The 17,270-nt window shown below is 53.0% G+C and overlaps 1 protein-coding gene across 8 annotated transcripts in view; it reads right to left on the minus strand.

The window, feature by feature from the left end:
- Positions 1-4,844: 4,844 nt before the first annotated feature.
- Positions 4,845-17,270, minus strand: part of KYAT1 (kynurenine aminotransferase 1) — a 36,829-nt gene continuing 24,403 nt past the window's right edge. For all 8 annotated transcript variants that reach the window (XM_021069820.2, XM_003122209.7, XM_084998140.1 and 5 more), the window contains 12 exons: positions 14,452-14,510; positions 12,335-12,482; positions 10,218-10,367; positions 10,048-10,134; positions 9,675-9,803; positions 8,093-8,213; positions 7,672-7,748; positions 7,447-7,536; positions 7,175-7,361; positions 7,016-7,095; positions 5,453-5,539; positions 4,845-5,355 (listed from right to left, as the gene is read on the minus strand). In XM_021069820.2, the coding sequence (XP_020925479.1) occupies positions 5,290-5,355; positions 5,453-5,539; positions 7,016-7,095; positions 7,175-7,361; positions 7,447-7,536; positions 7,672-7,748; positions 8,093-8,213; positions 9,675-9,803; positions 10,048-10,134; positions 10,218-10,367; positions 12,335-12,482; positions 14,452-14,504 (1,275 nt within the window). In that variant the 5' untranslated portion in view covers positions 14,505-14,510 and the 3' untranslated portion in view covers positions 4,845-5,289. The remainder of the gene's footprint in view (positions 5,356-5,452; positions 5,540-7,015; positions 7,096-7,174; positions 7,362-7,446; positions 7,537-7,671; positions 7,749-8,092; positions 8,214-9,674; positions 9,804-10,047; positions 10,135-10,217; positions 10,368-12,334; positions 12,483-14,451; positions 14,511-17,270) is intronic.

The following is a 17,270-nucleotide window of genomic DNA, read 5'->3' on the forward strand; positions in this document are numbered from 1 at the left end:
TTTTTTTTTTTTTTTTTTTGTCTTTTTGTCTGTTGTTGTTGTTGTTGCTGTTGTTGCTATTTCTTGGGCCGCTCCCGCGGCATATGGAGGTTCCCAGGCTAGGGGTTGAATCGGAGCTGTAGCCACCGGCCTACGCCAGAGCCACAGCAACGCGGGATCCGAGCCGCGTCTGCGACCTACACCACAGCTCACGGCAACGCCGGATCGTTAACCCACTGAGCAAGGGCAGGGACCGAACCCGCAACCTCATGGTTCCTAGTCGGATTCGTTAACCACTGCACCACGACGGGAACTCCTCTCTCTCTTTTTTTATTTTTTTAGGGCCAGAGATTCGGCATATGCAAGATGGAACTTCCCAGGAAAGGGGTTGAATTGGAGCTATAGCTGCCAGCCTACACCACAGCCTCAGCGACACAGGATCTGAGTCATGTCTGGGACATACACCACAGCTCACAGCAACGCTGGATCCCTAACCCACGAGGCCAGGGATCAAACCCTCATCCTCATGGATCCTAGCAGGAATCATTTCTGCTGTGCCACCCCGGGAACTCCAACCGCTCATTTCTTCTTATTGCTGGACATTATTAATTATATGGATATGCCAGTGTGTCTATCTGTTCAGCTTTTGAAGGACATTTGGTTGCTTCCAGTATTTGGCAATTATGAATAAAGCCGCTTTAAACATTCATGTGCATGTTTCTGTGTGGACATGAATTTTCAACTACTTGGGGAAGGAGTTCCTGTCGAAGCACAGCGGAAAAAAATCTGACTAGGAACCGTGAGGTTTCAGGTTCGATCCCTGGCCTTGCTCAGTGGGTTAAGGATCTGGCATTGCCGTGAGCTGTGGTATAGGTCACAGATGAAGCTGGGATCTGGCGTTGCTGTGGCTCTGGCATAGGCTGGCAGCTGTTGCTCCGATTAGACCCCTAGCCTGGGAACTTCCATATGCCTTGGGTACGGCCCTAAAAAAAGAAAGAAAAAAAGTCAACTATTTAGGGAAAGAGCTGGGAGCTGGGTTGCTGGATCCAACATTAAAACTATGTTTAGCTTTATAAGAAATTGCCAAACTGTTTTCCAAAGTGATTATGCCATCTTGCATTCCTACCAGCAATGAATGGAATACATTTATTTATTTATTTATTGGCCACAAAGTTCCTGAGCCTGAGATTAAACCCACAGCACAAGAGTAACCAGAGCCACAGCAGTGACAATGCTGGATACTTAATCTGCTGAGCCACCAGGGAACTCCACCTTTTTGCTATTTTTATTTATTTATTTATTTAGGGCTGCACCTGAGGCATATGGAAGTTCCCAGGCTAGGAGTCCAATCAGAGCGACAGCTGCCGGCCTACACCACAGCCACAGCAAGGATGCCTCCCAGCTGAGTCTGTGACCTACACCACAGCTCATGGCAATGCTGGTTCCTTAACCCACTGAGCAAGATCAGGGATCGAGCCCACGTCCTCATGGATACTAGTCAGGTTTGTTACCGCTGAGCCATGATGGGAACTCTGGAACTCCAGCTTTTTAAATAATTACTTGAGTCAATATTCATTCAACCAACAAATATTTATCAAGCAGAACTCATTTTGAAGCAGGAGCTCTCGGTGCTAACTGCCACAAGGATAAGGAAAAGCACATACAGATATCAAGGTTACAACCTAGTAAAGACTAATTTCTAATATAACATATGTGTTAGCATTACTGAGCTTGTATCTATTTCACCATCACCCCTGCCGTATCTGAATGAAAGGCGAAGTTATTTATGCATCTAAGTTTGCCTGAGTTTACTCAGTCTAAGATCTGGAAACTCTGTAGGGTCCCAAGTTTGAGTTATGGGCAAATACTGGATCGGTTCATAAGACAGTCAAACCTTTCTTTGGTCAGCGCGGTTCTACTCAAGAAATCTATGGGTTTTGGAGTTCCTCTTGTGGCTCAGTGGGTCATAAACTCTACCAGTATCCACGAGGATGTGGGCTCAGGATCCAGCATTTACCGAGCGCTGTGGTGTCGGTGGCAGACGCAGCTCAGATCCTGCGTTGCTGTGGCTGTGGTGTACACAGGCAGCTACAGCTCTGATTTGACTCCTAGCCTGGGAACCTCCATATGCCACGGGAGCAGCTTTAAAAACAAACAAGCACACACACACTATGGGTTTACGCCATGGAGGACTTTCTTATCATCAGGTTACTGGCAGTATGGCAAAGGGCTCCAAGCCTGAGCCTCTGCGGGATTATTCTGCTGCGCAATCTTGACTTCGGAGCAGTGGTAGGAGTACAAAGTCATGATTTAAAAAGGGAGAAAGTCAAGTGTCCTTTGTCCTAAGACCGAATACGTTCCAACAGCAATTCTCTGACACCAAGTGGGTGACCTGCACTTCCATTCAGTTCTGACAAGTTGCCACAGCCTTCCTGTGTTAAGGGCTCAGTCACACAAGACTGTCTCTCACTACAGACGCAGCAAGTGGGATCCGCAGGCCACCCACTCCTCTGCCTGGCTGCCTACAAATCCCAGCATGTCCATGACCGCCCCCTGAGGGTCAATAATTTACTGAGACAGTTTGTAGCACTCAGGAAAGTGCTGCACTTACAATTACAGGGTTTTTTTTTTTTGTTTGGTTTTTTTTTTTGGTCTTTTTTTAGGGTTGCACCCACAGCACCTGGAGGTCCCCAGGCCAGGGGTCCAATAAGAGCTATAGCTGCCAGCCTACGCCAGAGCCACAGCAACTCAGGATCTGAGCCACGTCTGCGACCTATGCCACAGCTTATGGTAATGCCGGATCCTTAACCCACCAAGCGAGGCCAGGGATTGAACCTGCATCCTCATGGATGCTAGTCGGATTCACTTCTGGTGAGCCGTGACGGGAACTCCCCCAGTTACAGTTTTATTACAGAAGATTCAACTCAAGTACAGCCACATGGAAGAGGTACAGAGAGTGAGGGCTTAGGGGAGGGGAGCACAGCTTCCATGTCCTCTCCAGATGCGCCATCCTGCCTAGCAGCTCGCGCATGTGCTCACCAACCCAGAAGCTCCTGGAGCCTCACTGATTCACGGTTGTTTTTTTTGTTTTTTGCTTTTGGCTTTTTAGGGCCGAGCCCACGGCATATGGAAGTTCCCAGGTTAGCAGTCAAGATGGAGCTGCAGCTGCTGGCCTACACCACAGCCACAGCCTCAGCAACGCTGGATCCCCGACCCACTGAAGGAGGGCGGGGATCGAACCTGCATCCTCTTGGATTCAAGTCGAATTTGTTTCTGCTGCACCACAGTGGAACTCCTGATTCAGGAGTTTTAGGTGGGCTTTTATTACATATGCACGATTGATTAAATCATGCCACAGATATGGCCCTAAAAAGCAAAGCAAAAAAAAAAACCAAGAAACAAAAAACCAAGAAATCATTAGCCATGTGACTGATCTCAATCCCTTTCCCCTCCTTGAGGTCGGTCTAGGGGTTGGGGCCAAACGTTCTGACCCTCTAATCATGTGGTCCAAGGGGTTTATTCTGAATAACAAAAGATGCTACCCTCACTCAGGAAATTCCAAGGGCTTTAGGAGCTCTGGGCCAGGAACCGAAGACAAAAATGAAATCTATTTCATCTTATCATATGTTCCCATTGGCTCCTTCAATTACATACATAATATGAGTAAAACCCATGAGCCTGCTATGCAAATGCCACTTCAAGCCAAGTCGCCAGCACCACCTTCCCAATGCATTCACAATCTGCCCTGTGTTCTGGGCAGGTGTTGCACTCCCCGAATGAATCAGATCCCACTTCTCCCTTTGGCCAGCGGCACAGCCTCAGGCAAGGCACCTCACCTCCAAAGTGATTTCCTTACTTGCAGAGTGAAGGTGGTAACTCCTGTCTCATAGGGCTGTTTAATGAGGCGATGGACGCCCAAGAGCCGGGCACCCAAGCGTGTACCGGCTGCTCCTTCCCCTTCTGTCTTTGTAGACACCGGCATTCTTGGCCCGGACTCTGTCGCCTGTGGGATGTGGCTGTCTTCCCTGTCAGATACTCAGCTGAGGCCAGCATCTCCCTCTTGCTCTCGCTCTCTCTCTCACACACACCTCCCCCACTCCCCCCAACGGTAACACATACCACCGCCTGAGCCCTTAAGCCTGGTTTTCCCATTAACTAACTGGGTGATTCAGACAAGTCCCAAGTCCCTTCTCCGGGTCTCAAAATATCCTGCCTAGGAGTTCCCGCTGCGGCTCAGTGGTTAACCAATCCGACTAGGAATCATGAGGTTGAGGGTTTGATCACTAGCCTTGCTCAGTGGGTTATGGATCCCGAGTTTCCGTGAGCTGTGGTGTAGGCTGCAGATGCGGCTTGGAGCCTGTGCTGCTAAGGCTCTGGCGTAGGCCAGCAGCTACAGCTCCGATTTGACCCCTAGCCTGGGAACCTCCATATGCTGTGGGAGTGGCCCAAGAAATGACAAAAAGACAAAAAGACAAAAAACAAAAAAACTTACTGCATCAAAAGGCTCTGGAGGAGTTCCCATTGTGGCTCAGTAATAACGAAGCCGACTTGTCTCAATGAGAATGCAGGTTCGATCCCTGGCCTCACTCAGCGGGTTAAGGATCTGCCGTTGTCATGAGCTGTGGTGTAGGTCACAGACATGGCTTGGATCCTGTGTTGCTGTGGCTGTGATGCAGGCCAGAAGCTCCAGCTCCAATTCGACCCCTCGCCTGGGAACCTCTACACGCCGAGGGTGTAGCCCTAAAAAGAAAAAAAAGGGTCTGGGAGCTGAGGTTCCGGGAGGTGGGAGGTGCCTTCCATTTGGACTAAGGCCCCATCAGCAATCAGCACCAGCATGTGAAGCAGAGAGAAGCAGCCAAGAGGAGTTTACATAGCTTAAAACTTTATTATGCGCAAAAAGTACTGGCTTGAGATGTCAAGTCTAAAGGCAACTGCCCAAGATCAAGGTTAGGGAGGGATGCCCGAGTCCTGGCTGAGGCCGGGGCTGGGCCTCAAGGCCACTACCCTCTTGAATTCTGCCCTTTGAATCCCAGATGAGTCTGTGGAGGCCAGAGGAGACCCAAGACCTATAGCCCAGCCCAGGGATGGCCACGGACAGGCCCAGGCCAGGACCCTAGCTGAGCCCCATGGGGAGGTGCTCTTGACTCCCCCAAGACCGAAGGGGGGCTCCTTCCTGGGGTCATTCTGTGTTACAGAGCAGGGGTCCTCCAGCACCATCGACCCCCAACCTGCGAATGGCTGAAACCCGGAGAGAGGCAGAGCTCTGCAGTGCATTCAAGGACCAGGCAGGGCAGGGCCCACGGGGCGACCTCAGGGCCTGAGCCCCTCTTTCCACTTCTGCAGCTTCTCGTCCATGGCCTGGAGCGTGGATTCATCCTGCACCAACACAGATGGGTCTTACCCTTCTCCCCGCACCCTTTGGGGAAGTTGGGAGGCTTGCGGAGGTCTTCCCTCCCCCAGGCCAGACTTTTACCTTCATGAAACAGAAGCGGATATAGTGGTCGAAGAGCTTCTGATGCGGCAGGCTAAAGAAGATGGAGACCGGGATGGCCATCAAGCCCTGGGAAAGAGGAAGCTCAGGTCTCAACATGGCCCCACAGCCCAGCAGGCCTTGGCGGGGCTGCGCTGCAGGGGGACCGGGTCGGGGAAGGGAAGTTAGCGCCAAGGCAGCACCTCCCAGTGCGGTGTCAAGGTCAGAGGAAAAGCACCCCAGAGCCTCATTCCAAGTCCCTCCTTATGCACAGAGGGGAGAAGGAGGCAGAGAGAGGGGAGGCTCACATGGCCGGTCAGGGCAGAGCCAGAGAAGAAGGAGCCTCAGAATCATAGCTCTGAGCTGGATGGGCCTCAGAAGTAATGAGTCAACTCCTCCCTGTCCAGATGGGAAGACGGAGGGCCTCAGGGGGCAGGAATTCCTGCCAGCCCACAGGGCATATTGGAGCAAATTATACAACAGGCTCCCCAGTCCTTGAAATGGATGCAACCCTGTACCATGGCTCATACCAGGGGCTGGGCTGGATTTTGGCTCCTCTGCCCGCTGGTTGGGCACCCTTGGAAGTGCAGAGCCTGGAAAACATACACGGGGCCCTGGCAGAGACCAGGCCGCCTTGTTCTTTTTTCCTTTCTTTTTCTTTTTTTTTTTTTTGTCTTTTGTCTTTTTTAGGGCCGCTCCCGTGGCATATGGAGGTTCCCAGGCTAGGGGTCTAATTGGAGCTGTTGCCGCCGGCCTACACCAGAGCCACAGCAACGCCAGATCTGAGCTGCATCTGGCTCACGGCAACGCTGGATCCTTAACCCACTGAGCAAGGCCAGGGATCGAACCCACAACCTCATGGTTCCTAGTTGCATTTGTTTTCGCTGCGCCACGACGGGAGCTCCTCCTTTCTTTCTTTTTTAGCGCCGCCCACAGCATAAGGAGTTCCCCAGCCAGGGATCCCGTGGGAGCTGCAGTTGTAACCTATGCCACAACAGCAGCAATGCCAGATCCACAATCCACTGTGCCAGACTGGCACTCGAACTTGCATCCTGGTGCTCTGGTGACGCCACCCATCCCGTGGCGCCACGGTGGGGACTCCTCTTTTTTTTTTTTTAGATTTTATTTTTTTAGATTTATTTTTATTTTCTTTTATTTGGCCATGCCCACAGCACGTAGAAGTTCTGGGGCCAGTCATCAAACCCACGCTACAGCAGCGACATGACCCACAGCAATGACAAGGCCAGATCCTTAACCCTCTGCACCACCAGGGACCTCCTAGCCCACCTTGTTCCTTTTTTTTTTTTTTTTTTTTTTGCCTCTTTTAGGGCCGCCCCTGAGGCATATGGAGGTTCCCAGGCTAGGGGTCGAATCGGAGCTGAAGCTGCCGGCCTATGCCACAGCCACAGCAACGCAGGATCCCAGCCACGTCTGCAACCTACACCACAGCTCACGGCAACGCCAGATCTTTAACCCACTGAGCAAGGCCAGGGATCGAACCTGCAACCTCATGGTTCCTAGTCGGATTCGTTAACCACTGCGCCACGACGGGACCTCCAAGCCCACCTTGTTCTTGATCATCCACTTGACGAAGCGTCTGTCATAGGGCTCGTCCGCAGCTCCTGGCAAGTCAGGCATCTTCTTCTCTGGGGGACAGAGGCCATGCTGAGCCACGGGCAGCCTCCAGCCCCCTACACTTGGCCCAGCATGGCTGGTCCCACTCACTGAAGTCCGAGACGTCTATGATGAGGAAGTAGCTGCCCTGGGGGACGATGGGCCTCAGGCCCACGGACTGCAGGCTCTGTACCATGTGGTCACGGCTGCGCTGCACGGCCTGCGGGAGCTGTACAAAGTAGCTGCTGGGCTGGCCAAAGTGCAGCTGCTCCCGCTCAAAGCTCTGGGCGACGGCGGCCTAGGGAGGGGGGAGGGACAAGCAGGTCAGGCCAGCCTGGGCTCTTTGGCCCTCCCCCACGGGGCTGCACCCTGCCCCTCCTCACCTGGGCCTGCGTGGGACAGTGAAAGACGGAGTTCTGGTGCACGGTGCGCAGGTGCCTCAGGAGACGGTCCGGGCCCAGGACCCAGCCCACCTGGACCAGGAGCACAGGGCAGGGGGTAAGGCTCTTTGGGGCCTGGCCAACCCCCTCCTGGATCCCCAGGCCGGCCTCTCCTACCAAGGAGCTTACAGGGAGGGGCCACCCCCTCCGCCCCCCGCGTTGACTCACCTTCCAGCCCGTGGCACTAAAGGTCTTGCCAGCGCTGCCAACAGTCAGGGTGCGTTCCCACATGCCGGGGAGGCTGGCTGCCCAAGGCCAAAGAGAGTGGCTGCTGAGATGGGGGCGGGGGCAGGCGAGGGGTGGGAGCTGGGCCCCAGCCGGCACTAAGGCTCTCAACTCTCCCCTAGGACCCCATTAGCCCTAAGCCATTTCCAGGACTTATTTCAGCTTATCCTCCTGAGAACCCTGGGAAGCAGGTGCCCTTGTGTTCCCCTGTCCTCAGAGAGGTGAAGTCACTGCCCCAGGTCACGGACCTGTGTGGGTCCAGACCCCTCGGTCCTGATCACCAGGCCTGCACGGACTCCCCAGGTGGGGGCTCAAGGCTACAAGTGTCCAGGGGAGTGGGGGCCCCCTGGCCGGCCTGGCTCACCGATGCTGATGTGCTGGTACTGGTCGTAGACCAGCCACTGGTAGACCTCGTCGGCGATGCACACCACGTCATGCTGCTGGCACAGGCTGGCCACCAGCTCCAGTTCTGGCTTGGAGAACACCTGCAGGGACCCGCCCCAAACAGAGAGGCCTGCTCAGAACGGAGGATGAAAGGACACTGCCACAGGCGGGACTGAGGGCTCTGTTGCCCCACCCCATCCCTGCAACACTGGCCCTGGGAGGTCAATTGCAAGATAACGCCAAACAATGCATATAGATCTCTGACCGGTTCCTGGCACAGAGCTCCTAAAACCCTTGTAAATTCCTAGTGATAAGAGCACGTAGAGGCACCTCTTGCTCTAATATTTGCTCTTTGCAATTTTTTTTTGGCTGCACCTGCAGCACGCAGAAGTGTCCAGGCTGGGATCAAACCCACACCATGGCAGTGACCTGAGCCACAGCAGTGACAACACCAGCTCCTTAACCCACTGAGCCACCAGGGAACTCCTATTTGGTCTTCGATCTTGACCTCGACATAGAGCTCCCGAAACCCCTGTAAATTCCTAAGTGATAAGAGCATCAGAAGCATTTTTGGGAGTTCCCATCGTGGCTCAGTGGTTAATGAATCTGACTAGGAACCATGAGGTTGCAGGTTTGATCCCTGGCCTCTCTCGATGGGTTAAGGATCCAGCGTTGCTGTGAGCTGTGGTGTAGGTTGCAGACTCAGCTGTGGTGTAGGCTGGTGGCTACAGCTCTGATTAGACCCCTAGCCTGAGAACCTCCATATGCTGGGGGTGTGGCCCTAGAAAAGACAAAAAAAAAAAAAAAGCTTTTTTGTTCTAATGAGATGACTCTAGGTGGGCTCCTAGATCGGGGCTGGTTGTTAAAAAGACCAAGTGAGCCATGATTAGAAGCCTGGAATTTCCAGTCCCACCCCTTTCCCTGCCACTTCTCCAGAGATGGGGAGGTGTGTGGAACTGAAGTCAATGATTGAAACCCCCATGAAAATCCCATAGGATGGGGTCTGAGAGCTTAAAGGTGGGTGAACACATCCAGGTACCAGGAGGTTGACGCATCCCCAACTCCTCAGGGCCAGAAGCTCCTGCATCCTTAACCCACTGAGTGAAGCCAGAGATTCAACCTGCATCCTCACATAGACAGTGGGTTCTTTTTTTTTTTCTGTCTTTTTGTCTTTTTTGCCATTTCTAGGGCCACTCCCGCGGCATATGGAAGTTCCCAGGCTAGGGGTTGAATCGGAGCTGTAGCCGCTGGCCTACACCAGAGCCACAGCAACTCGGAATCCGAGTTGCGTCTGCGACCTCCACCACAGCTCACGGCAACGCCGGATCCTTAACCCGCTGAGCAAGGCCAGGGATCGAACCCGCAACCTTATGGTTCTTAGTCGGATTCGTTAACCACTGAGCCACGACAGAAGCTCCCTAGACAGTAGGTTCTTCACCTGCTGAGCCACGATGTGAACTCATGGTTTCTTATTTTTTGTTTTCTTTCCTATCGAAGTACAGGGAGCACACATGTAACAGAGCAGGGACTGCAGGAGTCCCCGGGAGGTGGTCTCTCAGTACCTTGCCCAGGGGGTTGTTGGGTGTGTTGAGGACCAGGGCTTTGGTGCGAGGCGTGAACTTGCTGGCCAGCTCCATGGGGTCCAGCTGCCAGTTGCTGCTGGAATCCAGTTCCCCGTCCTGGGCGGGGCTCTGCAAGAAGAGGCGGGAGAGGCTGGCAATACTTAAACCCACCTAACTTGCATCTCCAGGGATTCAGCCTTCCTCTCACCAGGCATCTGTCCCCACTGTCTCCTCTGGGGCTCTGGACACCCCGCCCCCCATCCTGGAGATGCCAGCCTCCTTCACGTCCTTCCTGCTTTCCTACCTCCCAGGGTCCAACCCAGCACAGTCCTTGGGCCCTTCGGCCCCACCCCCACCCCACCAGCATCCTCACCGGCTTCAAGGACACAAACACAGGGAGACCCCCTGCCATCAACGTCATGGGCTCATAGCAGTCGAAAAAGGGCTCAATGATGATGACCTGGTACAAGGGTCAGATTAGCTGGGGTCAGCACCACCCTGACCCTCCCCCCCTGCCCCCCGGCCCTAGCCTTGCCCACGCACCTCATCTCCTTCATCCACCAGGGCCTGGAAAGCCGTGAACAGGGCCCCGTAGGCACCCACAGTCACCAGTACGTTCTTCAGCGGATCTAACTCCTGTCCCAGCAACTTTCCGAAGAAACTGGCCAGGATCTTTGTCAGGGGTGGGTAACCCTGCCAGGACAGTAGGGGTCAGCCACCTGGCTCAGCCTGAGCCCATCCTCCTGCTCAGGGGCATCCAGGCAATTCTAGCACCTTCCAGCAGGAGGCCTGGGGGCAGAGTCAGCTCCTGTGGGGTGAGTTTGTTCACCTCCACTAGCGCTTGCCATGAATCCTGTTCTGTGCCAGGCCCAGCATCAGGGCTGGGATTGGTGGAGAACCAGATGGGATTCGGGGCTCCAGACGCCTTCACGGAGCACAGTCCAATGGACCCCCAAAGGAGCAGCAACCCCACCCTTTATACGCCTCCCTTAAATTTTAAGAAGCACTTTCGTGCCATCCGATCCTTGGCAGATTTACAAGAGAGGTATTCTTTGATTCCCACTGTTTGAGAGGTAGAAGAAAGGAGATGCCTTGCCCAAGGTCCCACCAGCTAAATTGCAGGAATAGGGTATTAATATGCTGCAGGTTTGGAAGTGGCTTCCTCTACTTTGAGAGGGGAAGATTGGATCTTTGTACTTATTGGCCGAGAACACATATGAATCACTCCAGGCTAAGCAAAGGGACTGAAACCAAAGATCTAGAATTTAACTAAATAATTCACTAAACCAGGTTTGACCACATAGAAATGAAAGATTTTCTGCCTGCCAGAATATCCCATGTGCAAAGTTAAAAGACAACGAGAAAAACATGGCAACATAAGAGGTAAGCTATGTCATCTATAAAGAGCTCTTGCAAAGCAATAAGACAGACACCCAAGTGGAAAAAATGAGGTTGGTCATGAAAGAAAAAAGGTGCCGATACCTAATACACATATGAAAAGAATGAACTGTCCTGCCAGCTCTGACACCAGCCTGCTGGTGGGAATAGGAGTAACTCTTACTGGAGGGCAATTTGACAATATCTATCACAGGCTGAAATGCTATTCCCTTTGATTCTCTAGTTTTACTTCTAGGGATTTATCTGAGAGAAATCACATATATGTACCAAGGTGTATACACAGTGAGATTCACTGTGGCACTGCTCAATAGTGAGACAGACAAACAAGACCATCAGTGCAGGGCTGGATAATGAAATTATGGCACATCTAGGCAATGGAGCCATGAAACACTGTAATGCAGCCACTCAAAAGAAGGAGGCTATTTTGACATGAAAAGATGCCCTTCCCACAGTGAAATAAACTAGTTTCAGAACATTATTTAGAGTCTGAGTACATTTGTGTTAAAAATGTGACACAAACCTCACATGTGGGTTGTGTATGTATGTCTCTGTGTGTGTGTGTGTGGGGGGGTGTTTATATAAGAGGTTTTTTTTTTTTTGTCTTTTTACAGCCACACCCACAGAATATGGAAGTTCCCAGGCTTGGGGTTGACTTGGAGCTGTAGCCAACGGCCTAGGCCACAGCTACAGCAATGCGAGATCGAGCTGCATCTGCGACCTACACCACAGCTCATGGCAGCGCCAGATCGTTAACCCACTGAGCAAGGCCAGGAATTGAATCCGCATCCTCGTGGATCCTCGTCGAGTTCATTAACCGCCGAGCCACAAAGGGAACTCCTACTTTGTGGTTCTTTACAGAGAGACTTTGGATGTAGAGTCAAAACAATCAGCAGCTTGTCTTTCAGGGCTCAGTGTAGTCACCTCCTGCAGGAAGCCCTCCCTGATCTCCCAGCTTTCATTTCCTCCTTCCTGCTCCAAGTGCCCTGTGCTCCTCCATCACAGCGGTATCAACCACCTTTGTTTTCTGCTTTGGTTTTGTATTTTGGTCTGCTTTTCCCAACAGACCATGAGCTCCCTGCTGATATTTTTCTGGCTTTCCTCCCAACCACGAACAGTCCCGGGAACAGAGGAGACAGTTGGTGAACACTGAGCCACGCTGGACTGGATTTCTGGGCTCTGGCCCGTAAACCCTGACACCCAGGTGGACCTGCTGCGCAGAAAGTCTTGCCCATTCCTCCCCCCGGGCCTCCTCAGAGACTCACGAAGGCCTTCGTGTACTGGTTCAGCATGAAGTCTCCGCTGACGGCGTGCTGAAAGGCTTCCAAGGCAAAGTCTGGGGGTGGGAAGTCGGGGAAGCCTTGGCCCAAGTTCACGACATCCGCCTCGCTGGCCAGTTTGACAAACTCCACCCTGGGCAACAAACGGACAGTGGGTACCAGCCCACCCCTCCACCCTGACCTGCACTTCCGTTCCCTTCCAGGGGGGGTGGTGAGCAAGACTTTTCCCACTTTCCACCGTGAGCCAGAGTGAGAAACCACTTTTACACAGCAAACCCTGCAGAGCGCAAACACGGGACTCGGCCTTCTTCTTCTGGAATGATCTAGTGCAGTCTCTCCCATCCTGTCCAACCCTATTCCTTAGGGACACTAGTTGAGCTTCTCTAAGTGGAGTTCCTGACCCAGGCAGGCATCTGTCAGCACCAGCCTGAAATGCTTGCTCACATAAGCTCTGAGGGTCAACCAGTGAGCCCAGCCAGCCTTTGATTCCACATCTAGTGGTCAAGTTGTGCTCTTGGCCATTACCCTGGAGGGACTGGGGCCCCAGCAGCCCTGGCATCTGCCATCCCTGCCCCCCACCCCCCACCTTTCTTCTGGCCCTGCCTGATGGCCACCTCTTCAAGGAAACTGGGAGAGAGGCTGAGAGGCTGGAGGGAGAGGCTGGTATGTGGTTCCAGGTTGGTTAGGGGCAGAGGAGTCAGGCTTGGCGGAGTTGAATTTGCCTAATGAGAAATATCACTGTGTCTAGAACAGGTCCTTTTCTCCCCAGAGCTCATGATGTCTCTGAAGACATAGAGTTGCTGAGGCTCAGAGAGGCCAGCGACCTGCCCAGAGTCACACAGCTGCTAAGGGCAGAGCCGAAATGCACATCAGGTGGCGGTTGTCCCATGGTGGCCGGGACAGCTGCCCTTTAGGCTGGGTCCCTAGGGTCCTATTCTTCAGGCCATCACCCTGGGCTCCCTGGGGACCTGGGGCTTTTTATGGCCCTCCTCCCCTGTCCCATGCATTCTTCCCAGGCTGGCCCCTGCTCTGCCCGGCCTCTGCATGTGACTCTTCTGGCCTCAGGCCTCCCTTCTGTGCAATGGGCGGGGTGGGGTGGGGTGGTGGGTTTGAGAGTCTGCTGAGTCTGCGAGTCAGGAAAGATTCTGGCCACCTCAGCCTGTCTCCTCATTTCCTCCCTCTGAGCTGGACCTCACCTTACCTGCAAAATGGGCCACAAGCCTGTCTACCTGCCTCACAGAGAGGAACAGAGGGTGGCAGCCTGGGGAGCAGGACCCTGGATGCCCAACCCAGAGGACAGCAGACTCTGTGGGGCCCTTGGGTGTCCCCGTCCCAAACACCACAGAGCATCGGAGGAGAAGATGGAGGTGGAAGATCTTTGCAAAACACAAACTGCTCTATAGGAGGGAAGTTTGGTAGGAAAAACAGTGCTGCTTTTTGCAAAAGCAACAGCCAATTATTATGATTATTATTTTAACATATAGAGGTATCTCTGTGCCCCCAAATGCATAGAGCCGCCTCTCTGGCCAAAGGTAAAGCGGGGGGGGGGGGAATGGGCTGGGGGGGGAGCGGGAACGATATGAAATCTTTCTCTCAGGTCTTCCACTGCATCCATCCTATGACTCGTGACAAAGGGGACTTGGCCTTTCACATTTAGATAAGTCAGTAAAGGAAGAAGTTGAGCTCTGCCCTTGTTGGTGAGCTGCCTGCGTCTGACCTTCTCAGATTCCTTAGCTTATCTTGCTCTGTACTCAGTGTGAAATGAAAGAATCCCTGGAAAGCCTGATGCCTGGCCAGCCCTCACAAGGTATTTCACCTCCCTCTCCCCCCCTCTCTCCCCCTCCTCCAGGGCCCTTCAAGGGAAAAGGAGCTACCTTCATTTGCCAGCTGTGGACCTGAGGCTCATAGCAGGAGTTTTGCTGGCCCCCAAATCACAGCGGAGCCAGGTGAAGCTGAGATCCGAACCCAGGTGGGTCTCATCTGTCCCCTCCCACCTTCCCCCTCACCCCGTCTGAGTCCATGGCCGTCCTGGGACCACTGAGATACTGCAAACCCGAGGGGCCCCAGCCCTCCCGCCCAAGGGGCCACCCATGCCGTCTCACCACGGGTTGTGGTCGATCCCGTCCAGCCGTCGAGCCTGCAGCCGCTTGGCCATGGCGAGCTGGAGACAGATCAAGGGGAAAGTCAGCGTGGTGGAAGCCCAGCAGCTGAGGTCTGCCTGCCGCCTGCCTGGCCACTCCCCCAGGAGCAGGTGGAGAGGCAGCGCCCAGAGAGTGGGCGGCTCCTGCCTGCCTCCCCCGCACCCTGGCCAGACTCCTCCCCTGTCCACCAGCTTGGACTTGCCCACCTGCCAGCCCAGGCACCACGTGTCCTGAGACAGGCCTGGATTCCCTCAGGTTAAAGTCTGACCAGGAGGGGCTGGGGCTGAGGGGGAGGGGCAGGAAGGAGAGGGAGGGGGAGGGGGGGAGAATCTTGGCGAAGGTGGCTGGAGCAGGTTCTGGTTAGAGAGGTCTTGCTAAGCTCTTCCATTCACTTCTCGGGGAACCATTGTACAGATTAAAAAAATGGAGTCAGGAGTTTCCCTTGTGGCACAGTGAAAACGAATCCAACTGGGAACCTTGAGGTTTTGGGGTCGAGCCCTGGACTAGTGGGTTAAGGATCTGGCATTGCTGTGAGCTGTGGTGTAGGTCGCAGACGTGACTCAGATCCTGCGTTGCTGTGGCTGTGGTGTAGGCTGGCAGCTGTAGCTCAGATTCAACCCCTAGCCTGGGAACCTCCCTGTGCCACGTGTGTGGCCCTAAAAGGCAAAAGCAACCAATCAAATGGATTTGGGGAGGGGGAAGCAGAGAGAGTGATGTGTCAAGGTTACACAGCAGAGGCACTCAGACTCAGGCCTGTTCGAGAAGAGACCTCCATCTGCCTCGGGGTAGGGGGGACCCTTGCTCAGGCCCGGGGTGAGGTGGGGCCTCGAGGGCCCTCCCCCTCCCCTACCCTGTGCTCCTTCCAGGCCAGCTTCTCCCTCACCCACAGGGGTGCAGTGTGAAGACACTGGCCAGATCTGAGAACCACCAAACCCGAGTCTGAAGCCTGCCTGGGCTGGGTGACAAGCGCAGGCAATGTAGTTCCTCCTGGCCTCAGTCTCCCCATCAGTATAATGGGAGCATGAGCTTCCTGGTCCCTGAGAGGGAAAACCATGTCGCACCCAAATGTTAAGTCAGCAGTGATTACCTTTGGTTTGTTAGTTAATAGATATTTTTTCTTTTTTTTTTCTTCTCTTCCTTATCATTATTCTCCAAATTTTTTAATTGTGTTTTATTTTTATAAAGTAAATGAAAAATGTGGGAGAAAAATCACATTTTAGAGTTATGTTTATAAACGTGATATATAGATATCAAGAAAATAGGCTACAAAATATTATGTGTGATATAATTATGTTTTATTAAAAATACCGTAATATATATTTGTGTGTGTGTATATACATACAGAATATATACGTATACAGGTTTCTTTTTTTCGTTTTTTTTTTAATGGCCGCACCCACGGCATATAGAAGTTCCTGGGCTAGGGACTGAATGTGAGCCACAGCTGTGGCAACATGGGATCCTTTAATTCACTGTACCAGGCCAAGAGTGAACCTGCATCTCCCCAGCGACCTAAGCTGCTGCTCAGGGGGATTCTTAACCCACTGTGCCACAGTGGGAACTCCTATATACATTTTTTTCTACAACCATTTGTGAAGAGAAGAAAAAGCTTAGAAGGAAACCTATCAAAATGTTAACAAAGCTTCTCTCTGAGGGCTGGAATTTCATTTAATTATAGGTGGGCTTGCTTTCTTTTTGATCTCGCCCATATGGCATGTGGAAGTTCCCAGGGCAGGGATCAAACCCACACCACAGCTGTAACCAGAGTCACAGCACTGACAACGCTGGATCTTTAACCTGCTGAGCCACGGAGGCCCTCTTTGCTGTGCCTGTGACATGTGGAAGTTCCCAGACCAGGGCTCGAACCCAAGCCACAGCAGTGACCCAAGCTGCTGCAGTGAAGCCAGATCCCTGACCTGCTGCACCACAGAGGAACTGTGATACCATATTTGATGATACCGCATCCGATTGATTCTGATTTGTGTATTTTTGCACACTGCACTTTCTCTGGATTTTGATGGCTTATGTTCTAGAGCAGGAGGTTCACTGGCAGTTTCCGCCCTTCAGTTCCTAAGACAAGGGTGCATTTTACAACTGACGGCATTATGGATTCAGTGAGATAAGGAATTACTTTTGAACTGGGTGTGCATCATATTAAAAAAAATAAAGCGGAGTTCCCGTCGTGGCGCAGTGGTTAACGAATCCGACTAGGAACCATGAGGTTGCGGGTTCGGTCCCTGCGCTTGCTCAGTGGGTTAACGATCCGGCGTTGCCGTGAGCTGTGGTGTAGGTTGCAGACTCGGCTCGGATCCCGCGTTGCTGTGGCTCTGGCGTAAGCTGGAGACTACAGCTCCGATTAGACCCCTAGCCTGGGAACCTCCATATGCCACGGGAGCGGCCCAAGAAATAGCAAAAAGACAAAATAAAGAAATAAATAAATAAAGCAAAGATGAGTCGGGGGCAGTGGGGGGATCAGGTAGAGGCTGGAGTGAGGGAAGCTTGAGGAGGGTTTGAGGGGGGAAGGAGTCGAGGGGAACAGGGGCGCAGAGAGAGCACTGGAGTAAATGGAATGGAGTGGGTTTAGGAAGGAGACAAAAATGGGAAGACCCGGAGTTCCCGTCGTGGCTCAGCAGTTAATGAAGCTGACTAGGATCCATGAGGATTCGGGTTGGATCCCTGGCCTCGCTCAGTGGGTTAAGGATCCAGCGTTGCCATGAGCTGTGGTGTAGGTCGCAGACGTGATTCGGATCCTATGTTGCTGTGGCTGTGGTGTAGTCTGG

Source organism: Sus scrofa, chromosome 1 (genome assembly GCF_054392235.1).
Source record: "Sus scrofa isolate SSC_HxYL_T2T_F1_AM1 chromosome 1, Sscrofa_HxYL_maternal_Yorkshire_Landrace_v2.0, whole genome shotgun sequence".
Taxonomy (NCBI): Eukaryota; Metazoa; Chordata; class Mammalia; order Artiodactyla; family Suidae; genus Sus; species Sus scrofa.